The sequence below is a fragment of the Protopterus annectens genome, chromosome 4.part0 (assembly GCF_019279795.1).
Source record: "Protopterus annectens isolate FY-2018-M chromosome 4.part0, PAN1.0, whole genome shotgun sequence".
Lineage (NCBI taxonomy): Eukaryota > Metazoa > Chordata > Ceratodontiformes > Protopteridae > Protopterus > Protopterus annectens.
Window position 1 is genome coordinate 880,198,469 of NC_056733.1, and position 11,979 is coordinate 880,210,447.

Here is an 11,979-nt window from a genome sequence, read left to right on the forward strand (position 1 = left end):
CATCACTTCCTGATAAGTCAAAAATGCAAACAAGGCAAACGTAATTGAAAAATACAATCAAGGCAAAAGTAATTGAAAAATACATAGTTCAGTAAACAAAAAAGTTTGCCTGAGTTGCATGCATATCTCCAGATTATAATGAAAAAATCCAAAGAGACACAGTATACTGGTATATCAATGATAATAAACAAACTAAATAAAAAACATACAATAAAGGGTAAATGCCCAAAAATAAACCCGAAACAAAAGTCAGGTTATAAGAATTCTGGTGTTGAATACCAGCCACAGTATCCTAAAATGAGCTGAAATGCAAAACCTAAGCAATGCAACCTGATAAGAAATAAGTACATATCGTAATGCAAGTGATGGTTAATTACAAATTATAATTTATCATTTAATCCAGGAGGGAAAAGCCCCCCAAGTTTAATGATCCACCTTTTTTCTTTGGTATTTAGGATATCATGCCAACCTGTTTTAAAAGATCGATTCCCTATGATATGATCAATGATGGTGAATGTAAATTTGGCAGTGGGATGTTTGATAACATGTCTATATAGTGCATTAGTTAATCTTCTGTTTCTAATGTCACCAAGGTGTTCAGAGATCCTGACACGAAACTGTCTAGACGTTTGGCCAATATAAAATGCATGACATGTACATGTGGCAAGATAAATAATCCAGTCTGAACTGCAGTTACCAAAAAACTGTATGTCGGATATTTGTCCAGTGTTCCTACTAGTGAAAGAAGTAGTTTTGAAAATATAGTTACAAAAACTGCAATGTCCACATGGATAAATGCCTGAAAGTTTATCTCCAGTAAGTGTTCTTTGAGTTGGAGTGTGATCCATGACCCTGTTTTTTTTTATAGTGTGAAAATAGATTCCCTAAAGTTTTGCCTTTCCTATAGGAAAAATAACATCGTTCTCCGAGATAATCTTCCAACAATGGATGAGAATTCAATATATTCCAGTGAGTATTAATAATATTTACTAAATTGGCACTATTCTTGCCATAAGTGGTGACAAATCTACATACATCTGATTCCTCATTATGAGTTTTAGTATTGTATTGGAGAAGAGAATCCCTGGATTTAGCATTACTATATTGGACTGCTGACTCAATAGTACGAGTGGAATAACCTCTGGACAAAAATCTCTTGGTTAGATCCATTTGATGACTCTGAAGATCATCCACTGAGGAACAAATCCTTTTCATCCGCACAAACTGTGATTTCGGTATGTTCGAATAATATGTTTCGGATGAAACCTATCACGATGTACAAGGGTATTATCTTGTGAGAATTTTCTGTGTGCGGACATTCTAAGAGTGTTATCCTCCTGTCGAATTAAATTGACATCCAAATAACTGATTGCACTCCTATTATATTCCACAGTGAATTCGATACCCCAGATGTTCCCATTCAAATGTTGAATAAATTCCTGGAGGTATTCCTCACCTCCTTTCCATATAAGCCAACAGTCGTCAGGTATCTTCTCCATATATCAATCTCAGGTAGATATATGTTGTGCAAAGGGTCATATAAAATCATATCTTCCATGTAGCCCATAAAAGATCAGCATAGATGGGTGCAAAGGATGCACCCATAGCCATTACCTGTAGTTGCCAATAGCAGTTTTGTTGGAAATAAAAAACATTTTTAGTTAGAATGTGTTCAGCCATACACAACAATAAGGTGTTCATCCCTGGGGGGTATAAATTGGTTTTATTTAGCCAGTATTCCAAGGCATTAATACCCAATGAGGGATGCTGGTATAAAGCGAGGATACATCAAGGGTACACATAAGCCATTCAGGGTCCAATTGAGACTGGAGACTATCTGCAAAAATTCAGTCGTGTCCTTGATTCTTGCTCTAACACATGTTAACAGTGGTTTCAATTTTTCAGTTAGAAAAACAGACAAGGGTTCAGTGAGTGACCCAATGCCAGATACAGTCGGTCTGCCTGGTGGCTGATCAATGGACTTATGAATCTTAGGAAGTAGATAAAGTTGTTGTTTCAGAGGATCCTTAACCGTCAAATGAGTTTTGGTTTTATCAGAGATAATTCCAGATTCTACAGCCTTTTCCAAAAATTCATTAATTTCCAAGGCAAAACCTGGAGTCGGATCAATCTCCATCTTCATGTAATGATGATGGTTGGAAAGTTGTCTAAGACCTTCATTCACATAATACTCCGTATCCATCACCACCACCGCACCCCCTTTGTCGGCAGAAATAATAACAATATCCGTATTGTTTCTGAGTTGTGTGAGTGCTATTTGTTCCTTCCTAGACATGTTATGCTTTATAGTGTCAACAGAACCCAAATTGAAGTGTATATCCTTTATAACCGCCTGCTGGAAAACAGCAACATGTTTATCCATGGGAGGGTTAAATGTAGATTTGTGAAATCTAAAATCAGATGATCTTTGAGCATTGTCAGTTTGATCTTGTTGTTGAAAAAATAATTTCAAGTTAATTTTCCTACAAAAATCCATTGTATCAGAAACCAAAATACTTTCATCAGTGAAAAAAACAGGTATGAAACCAAGGCCTTTATTAAGAAGGGAATATTGATCATCAGTCAAAATATGACTTGAAATATTTAAAACATTAGTACATGAATGATTTACTTCACTATCGACATGGAGAGCAATTACAGTGGTACCTAAAAAGTGTTTGGACTCAACACTGTCGCAGTTTGGAAGCAATAATACCACTAATTCCCTGCCTACAACAGGAGTTTCGATGGTGGGCACAGGCATGCCACCTCAAAAAGGGACAGCCTTTCACTCTACCCACAGACAGGCAGACAACAACAACAGATGCTTCTGATTATGCCTGGGGAGCACACATGGCAGGAAAATGTATTCAGGGCAAGTGGGCCGCCGACCAAATGCATCTTCACATCAATCAAAAAGAGATGCTAGCTGTACAAAATGCCCTAACAGCTTTCAAGGACCTTCTGCATCCAGGACAACTATTATTAAAGACAGACAACACCACAGTTATGTGGTACATAAACAAGCAAGGGGGCACTCATTCTTACCCCCTATGCAGACAAGCCATGACCTTGTGGAACATAGCTCTAACCTATCAAGTTCATCTGCAAGCACAATTCCTGCCAGGAAAGAAAAATACTCTGGCAGACGACTTAAGCAGAAACATCATGGATCCTCACGAGCGGAAATTAAATCCACAAGTATTCAGCATGATAACACAAAAATGGGGGTGCCCAGACATAGATCTTTTTGCCTCCCCAATGAATTGCCAACTACATAAATTCTGCACAAGGACTTACCACACACAAGCATGGAAAGTGGATGCTCTCTCATTCAGCTGGAAAAGCCTAAAAGTTTATGCCTTCCCACCACTGTCTCTCCTTTCAAAGGTACTCCTAAAAGCCAGACAAGAAAAACTGGCCACGGCAGCACTGGTACCCAATCTTAAAGCACTTAGCTCAAGGCCCACCATGGATTTTACCTCAAACTCCACATCTTCTGACTCAACAAAACAATCAGATCCTGCACAGTCAGCTCAAAACCTTAAACCTGGCTGCATGGCAGATTCCTTTGTCAAGCAGACAACACCTCTCTCTAAAGCTGTTATGGATGTCATTTTGGAGGCCAGGAGGCCTAGCACCAGGAAATCTTATTCAGAAAAGTGGAAGAGATTCTGTGCCTGGAACCAGGCTCAAAGCTTTGACCCTCTTGTCCCAAATATTCCTCAGATATTACAATACTTAACTGAGATGCTGGACAAAGGACTATCCTTTTCATCCATTAAGATCCACACCACTGCCATCTCGGCTCATTACAACACAGATCCTCCTATTTTCTCTCATCCATTGCTAAAACAGTACCTCAGAGGGGCTAAAAACATAAGATCGCCCCGGAGAGCACCAACACCAACTTGGGACCTCAATTTTGTCTTGGAAAAACTAACTTTACCTTCTTTTGAGCCAGCCAATTCAGCAGAATTAAAATGTGTCATGGAAAACTGCTCTGCTTCTGGCAATAACCTCAGCACGAAGAGTCTCAGAGTTACAGGCACTAATGGCAGTGGAGCCTTTCATCATTTTTCACCAAGACAGGGTTTCTTTAAGAACAAACCCTTCATTTATGCCAAAGGTGGTATCCAGTGTGGCTCTTAACCAAACTATTCATTTTCCAACTTTTTATCCAAATCCCCAGAATAAAGGGGAGAGACTTCTGCATTCACTGGACATATACAGTTATGTTTCTATTTGGACAAAACAAAAGCTGTCAGAAAAACTGAGCAATTTTTTGTAGCATATGCTGCAGGATCACAGGGAAAGACTATTTCAAAGCAGACCATTTCAAAGTGGATAGGACACTGTATTTGTTTCTGCTACACACAGCATGGCACAACTGTACCTAGTAACATTAGGCCACATCCCACCAGGGCAACAGCCACTTCAACTGCCTACCTTAGAGGAGTACCTACCAAAGATAACATGGAAGCTGCAACTTGGGGTTCAGTGCACACCTTTACCAAGCATTATCACTTGCCTCTATTCTAGATCCAGAGCTGGCTTTGCCACTGCAGTGCTGCAGGGCCTCATAGCCACCCCAAATCCTCTATAGAACCAGCCACCCTACCTCAGCTTTGGGATTCAACCCAAGTGTAATGACTGCAGTAGTGAAACACAATGAACATAATACAGTTTTGTACCTACCATAAATGTAGATGTACGAGTGTATTCACTGCTGCAGTCCAAGTTACCCTCCCGCCATCCCCTCTTTCTTAGCTGGGACTTATCTATACCTTTCAACCCTATACTACGTATGTGGTGTATTTGTTGGTAACTGAAGGTGTTGGTTTTACCTTTATTGTATGTTTTATTAGCAATATGTATTGCCTACCTATTTGGGGACACCTGACATCTGGGGCAAGAAAAACTGAAGAAAATGGCATCGGCTGCATCTTGTATACCCCTGGCGCACTGACATCAGGGAAGAAGCGACCGCAACTGACACCGGACCAAGACTTTGGAACTCTGGCCGACTGCGGGACCGTCTGACGGCAGGATAATCCAAGTGTAATGACTGCAGCAGTGAATACACTGGAACATCTACATTTATGGTAGGTACAAAACTGTACTTTGTGTACTACATGTGACAACAATCTCCCGTGTTCTCCATATGTCTGGCCTATGGGGTAGGTTTGCTAGACGGGAAGCATTTTCGTACACAAAACATCATCCAGGCTCAACTAAAATTTGCAAAACAATACATCAAGTCTCCCAAAAGCATGTGGGAAAATGTGTTATCTGATGAGACCATGGTAAAGCATGGTGGTAACAGTATCGTGCTTTGGGGTTGCTTTTATTCAACTGGAACAGGGGCGCTTTAGTCAAGGTAGAGGGAATTATGAACAGTTCCAAATACCAGTCACTTTTGGCCAAAAACCTTCTGGCATCTGCTAGAAAGCCGAAGGTGAAGAGGAATTTCACCTTTCAGCACAACAATGACCCCAGGCATACATCCATATCAACAAAAGAATGGCTTCACCAGAAGAAAATTAAAGTTTTGGAATGGTCTAGCCAGAGCCCAGACCTAAACCCAATAGAAAATTTGTGGGGTGACCTGAAGAGAACTGTGCACAAGAGATGTCCTCACAGTTTGACAGATTTGGAGCACTTTTGCAAGGAAGAGTGGGCAAATATTGCCAAGTCAAGATGTGCCATGCTGATAGACTTCTACCCAAGAAGACTAAATGTTATAATTAAATCAAAAGGTGCTTCAGCTAAGTATTAGTTTAAGGGTGTGCACACTTATGCAACCAGCTTATTGTACGTTTTTTATATTTTTCCCCTAAAAGATTTGCTTGCTTTTTCAATTGAATTGTACATGTTATAGGTCACATTAAAGGTGGGAAAAGTTTGAAATGATTTATTCTGGTCTCATTTTTTTATATCACAAAAACCTGGCATTTTAACAGGGGTGTGTACACTTTTTATATCCACTGTATGGCTCAGTTTAGCATGTGACTTGCTGCAGAAATTGGTTTGTAGAGAATTTTCTGTTTTACAAGAAAAAGAATGGCAAATGATATTAAAAAATAACATTGTTGCATGTATAATGCTTGTGCAGTTCTATCTCCCTTTACATTCTTTTTTTGCCATCCAACTAGGAACCATTCAGTCCCAGTGAAGAACATGTATTGGTGGTGAGGCTACTTCTGAAGCATCTTCATGCATTTTCAAACAGCTTGAGGCCTGAGCAGTTTTCTCCTTCTACTCACTCTCATGCAAGCCCACTAGAAGAGTTCAAAAGGTAAGAAGCCTCTGTTGCTGTCTTAAGAATGTTCTAAAATTGTATTTACGCATTTTACATTCATACTCGTTCACTAATTGACGTGAGGACTTGTATGTACAACTGTCCCTGTTTTAGGAGTAATACTTCTTCTCTGTAACCATTGGAAATGTTGGGATGTACTTCAGTGAGTCCCATAATATGAAGACTCGATTGTCGAAAAAAAAGGACTTGCGTACAATATTTTTGGGGGATAGTGCCTTTTTCTCCAAGGTATGACACACACACATATATATATATATATATATATATATATATATATATATATATATATATTTATTTATTTTAGGGGTGCTTGCACCCCACATCAGTGGGCGCAGGGGCGGTTCACTTCTTTCAAAAAAGCAAGTTTAAAGGAGAAGAGTACTGCTTAAGATACGTTCTTCACCTCCGTTTTCATTCTCCTTTTGTTGTGTAGGCACTCTGCATTGCAAGTGCCAACATTTCAACAGGGAGCCTTTTTTCTCAGCATTAAATGAAGCTGTATTTGCATCTTTTGAACACATACAGTTAGTAGACTGGTCTGGTGACTATTTGCAGCCATGACCTGAGCAATGGAGGCAAAGATCAGAAACAAATTATTCATTACATTCAGATTACTAGAGATGCAATAGTGACAAATTTTAGCAACTTGTGTACACACACAAATGTATAAAGGCATCAGAGGTATGAGAAATAAATTGAGTGAAATGAGTCATTTAGTCTTTAACAAATGTCATGCCTTAAAATCAGAAAAAAAACACCATAAAAAAGCTACCAGTTGCACCACTGAGACTAGCTTTGACAGGGAGACATTTGCTTCTTTGGAGTGCAGTGCTGGTCCCTGTTAGCTAGATTAATAGATGGAAGTATTTTATTATCAGCAGATTCAGTTAGTGACATTCTGAGTGGAACACAGCACAGTAATAGAGAGCCTGCATTCTGTCCTGGGGTGCAGTTCCTAGCTGAGATACAACTGTATTAATTTGGTCCTTTGTGTGTGTGCACACGTTTAAAAGTGAGTTGTAGCTCAGATGTAATGCCAGCATGTTTTTGTTGCTTGACCAGGATTAGATCAATTTCTAGAGGACCTATATTACTGACTTTATGGGTATTTCTTACCTTTGGGTAGTACCAAATAGTATGACTGCTGTTAGTTTTTTTGAGTAGTGACAGTTTGTTACTAGCACAAAGGCATTTGGAAAAGGATTTCAAGTTGTTCTGATTTTACTTGCTGTGTGGGAAGACGGTATCATAGTTGTTAAGAATATAGTTGCTATGTGGCATAATTCAGATAAGGTAATTTATGAAAATGGAACAAGGATGGGTCTAAGTTCAAAACCTTCGGGTATTCTTAGTTGTATCTGACAGACATTATTTGAGAGACATAATTTTCAACTGGATAGGTAGTTTTTAAACTACTGGAAGATGTTAGTAGAGAACCCTGTGTTGTAAGGTTTATGGAGTAGCAGGGAATGGTCCACAGTACTAAATGCTGTTTGATAAAATAGTGCATCATTTAGTTTACTGTGTTCCACATTGAAGTAAGTATATTGTTAAACATCCCAACACGATAAGCAGAGTGAACCAAACCAAGGCAAAGGCTCACAACATAAAGCAAAAACCCCAAGAAAATTCAAACTTGTTTATTATGAGCACTTCCGCAGTTACAAAATAGAGGGGTGACCCGTAACAAAGGAGGAAACATGGGCTGCCTGAAATTTGTTCTACACACAACCTCATATCATTCCCTTCTAAGCCCAACTTACTAACATTATCTATTTTTATCCTTACACGATTAATACAGGTACGGGAACGCAAAAATTCTGCTGTTAATCCTTACAGTAAAAGGTTTTTTGGATAAGTATTTAACCTTAACTTCATGAAACATCCTGTTTCTGAGAGGTGCTCAGAAGAAAATATTCTCATTTGAGTACGCCAGGTTATAGGGTTGAAAAGTAGCTTCATTCAGATGCGGGTGTGACAGCAAGGTTCAGATCCACAAGTGCAGTTCAGTAATACTGCCACCGAATATATGCTTAGCTAATTACTTCAGCAGTGTCTCATACATCAGTAACAGAGGTTCAGTCTTCAGTCTTGCTTCTGGAGTCCAGTTCGGGTTCTCAGTCTTATTCATATGTTGCTGTTCCACTCACTTTTATATTTTATTTAACATTTGTTAACCAGGTAAGTGTACCCTTTACAACCACAGTACTGACCACAAGAACATAGAAATAGATGCAGTGTGCCCAATGATTGTGCACAGAGTTGGAAGGTGTGAGACAACCAAAGTTACACGGATAAAATCCTTGCAAACATGCAAAGAATGCCGCATAGAAGTGCGCTTCCTCCTAGTCCCTTTGGTGTAACCAGCCAGATCTAAGGACCGTTAAGACTCTGACATCACCATGTCTATCACTGTACCTTGATGATATCACAGGGCACACTGGTGCTGCATGATGACTTCAGCGAGCACATGTTAACCACAAATAAATACAAAAAAAAAAAAAATGAAACTGGGATTTAAAGGAGCCACTTGGGAATTCATGCCACCCTTTTATTTCAAGCCCCAAAATGGTATTTTCCTAGGCATTCAATACAGTTGAGAGGTATGAATAAAATGAAAATGGAGTTTAACAATAGGGTCGAAACAAAAGAGAAAGTGCTATGGTTAAGAAGGTATAGAAATACTTAGCGGGGCATAAAAGGTTAAAGTATTGCAGAGTAAGGGGAATCTCACAGAACAAGAGGAGGAGGAGCAATTGCAGATTGCTAAAGAAAAAATCAGGGAGTATCTATGAGTTTAGAAAGATTGCAGTTAAGCAACTATTTTTTGATAACTCCAAAGCACAAAAACTTTTAACACAATGACTTAGGCAACAGAGCTTTGACAGGACTGTCGCCAGACTTAGGGAACCTACAACAAGAAAAATAACCAGAGATCCTTTAAAGGTTTTAGAGATTTTCTGGACATTTTATGAAAAAAAACAAGCACAGCAATATGAAAATGTTTATGGAAGACTGAATTATGCCACAGTTACAGGTAAACGAGGCTCAACAACTAAAAGTTAAGATAGGAGGTGATGAGATAAAAATAGTGATGTATAATCAGTCTTCAGGAAAGTCTTCAGGAACAGATGGTATTCCTGTGAAAGTTTTGGAAATTAGGGACGAAAGCAATAAAGATCTGGAAGAATTTAATAGTGTATTTAAAAGGGTCTGTATTAGATCACAGAAAAGGATAAATATCGAAAGCTCACATGAGCGCAAACACAAACTCAGCATCGCTGTTGTCCCCCCACACCACCCCGCTAAATATATATTCCAACTCCGTGATCGCACTACAGTGAAGAAAGGGCAAATATTCAGATCTTCACTGTACTGCAATCAAATAAAAAAAAACACCGAGTTCCTGCATATTCGCTCATGTGAGCGTTCGATATTTATCCTTTTCGATTATCTAATTTAGACCCTATTTAAAAGGAGGGGAAGCACCAGCATCTTGGAGGAAAGATGTGGTGGCTGTGTTACCTAAAGATGGTAAAGACCCTTCATACCCAGCTTCATATAGACCCATTTCAGTTGTAAACCACAATTGTAAAGTGTTTGTCTATACTAGCTAAAAGAACGGCAAAAGTGCTGCCAAAATTGATAGACTGGTATCATTGTGGTTTTGTTGAGGGAGGCAAACATTTGACAACATTAATACAACAAATATGAGGATTCCCTGCTGAGTACTCTGTTGGAAATATTAGGTGAGCAAATGGCTATAAGATGGGAAGTGAATGTTTTGATCTTGGATACGGGATCTGGGTTGCCTAGATGTAGTAAGGCCTTATTGAATTTGGTTACGTTTGCTGCCAAAAAAGCAGTTGCTAGAGGGTGGAGGCCAGAGTCTACACCATCTGCATATGAGGTATTGAATATTACAAGAGATAAAGGAACTGGGAGGGGGATCTTTAGAGAGGGGGAAGGAGCGAATTACATAGAAGTAAATATAAATTGTGGGAACAATACCTGCATGCTAATGTTCAGCAACTTTTGTAGTGTTGGACTGATGACAGTAGTAAAGAACAATATATGTGATGCATATTGTATGCAAATAGAAAAATGTTAAAATGGTTTGTTTTCTTTTCTGTTAATGTATGTTTGTCTGTCTTAAGTGATAATAAAGGTGTTTCAATTGCAAAAAAAAAAAAAATAGAACAATGATCTAGAGGGAAGCAGAATGTAAGAAAATACTTCTGTTGTTGTTGGGTCTGATGCAGAGAAATTATTTGGCAGAGTAAGATGGGATTTTATTAGTGGGGCATTGGAAGTGTTATGTTCCCTGATAGTTAATAAGGTTAATTAGGCTATATGAAAGGTTGGAGGCAAGAATTGAAGTGAGAGGGTTCCTCTCAGATGAGTTACGTTTGAACAGAGGAACCAGGCAGTAGTGTCCTCTTTCTCTTTTTTTATTTGCTTTATATTTAGAGCCACTGGCAAAGAAAATAAGAGACTCAAGTACAAGGATAATAACCAGTGTGATGATCAAGAAAACTTGGCTTTATTTGCAGATGATATTCTTTTGCACCTGACAGATCCAGAAAAGGACATCTCAGTGTTAAAGAACATGTTGAGACCGTTTCAGGACTTTTCAGGATATGAAACTGATGAAGATAAAACAAAGAATATAGCCAGAAATTATGTAACCACACAAGAATTGGTTTAATAATGGTCATTTTATGGGGACATAAGATGACGTATTTAGCAGTATGGATTAAAACGTCTTCTGTTATGGCAGTTAAGGATATGTGGGAAGAGACTAAAGAAAAGATATTACAGAAATTGAGAAACTGGAAACTTTTATGTATATGGATAGTAAGATACAAGCAGTGAAAATGTTTTTAGTCTATTTAGTCTTGTATACGGGTTAGGCATACTTTTATCAACTCGAGGAAAAGTTGTGCACGGTAATAGAGTTAAAGGAGTTTATCTGGGAGGGAAGAGGGCAAGAGTTAAGTGGATATGTTGATCTTTACAATAGAAAAAGGATGTTTAGGGTTACTTGATTTGAAAGGATATTTTCCAGCTACACAGGTAAGGCTCATATGCATTACACAAGCAGAAGGTTATAATTCATAGTGAAAAAAGATGATGAAGCAAGCAGGATGTTCAGGAAGCAGAAAAAGAGTGGGATTTTGGATGCAGATCCTTGAGGAGAATAATAACCGTATAAAGTATTGTATTCATAAAGTAGCAAGAGTATTCTAAGAGGTAAGCCAGTCGAGAATGGAGAAAGGAGATTTTGCCAATAGGGATTACTGCAAGAAGGGGTACAGAAAATAGGCAAGAGGGGGCTGGAATGTACTGGAGAAATCTAGCAAAGGAACCAAGATATTGGGAGCAAATAATTCAAGGAAGAAAGGTAATTAGTGGGATTAGGTCAAGAAGACATTTGATTGCAGGCTAGAGGCTACCTTCCCTGCAGGGCTTGATCTCAGACTACAGGCAAAGAAAAAGGAATAGAGGGATTTTAAGTAAGTCCTGCTGTGGTAGAACTTTTAGTTGAATCTTGAAGAGAAGCAGCGTTAAAAAAGGGGATGATTAGTAGGGCATGTTAAGTATAAGAATCAATTGGGGGGGGGGGGTAAAAAATTGGGAAGAGATAGTGGAAATGC

General features: G+C 38.7%; 1 protein-coding gene across 1 annotated transcript in view; it reads left to right on the top strand.

Moving 5' to 3' along the window:
• SMPD4 (sphingomyelin phosphodiesterase 4) overlaps positions 1 to 11,979 on the top strand; it is a 1,415,848-nt gene that overhangs the window by 953,203 nt on the left and 450,666 nt on the right. Inside the window, exon 14 of the mRNA XM_044068837.1 lies at positions 6,156 to 6,298. Coding sequence (XP_043924772.1) covers positions 6,156 to 6,298 — 143 coding nt within the window. The remainder of the gene's footprint in view (positions 1 to 6,155; positions 6,299 to 11,979) is intronic.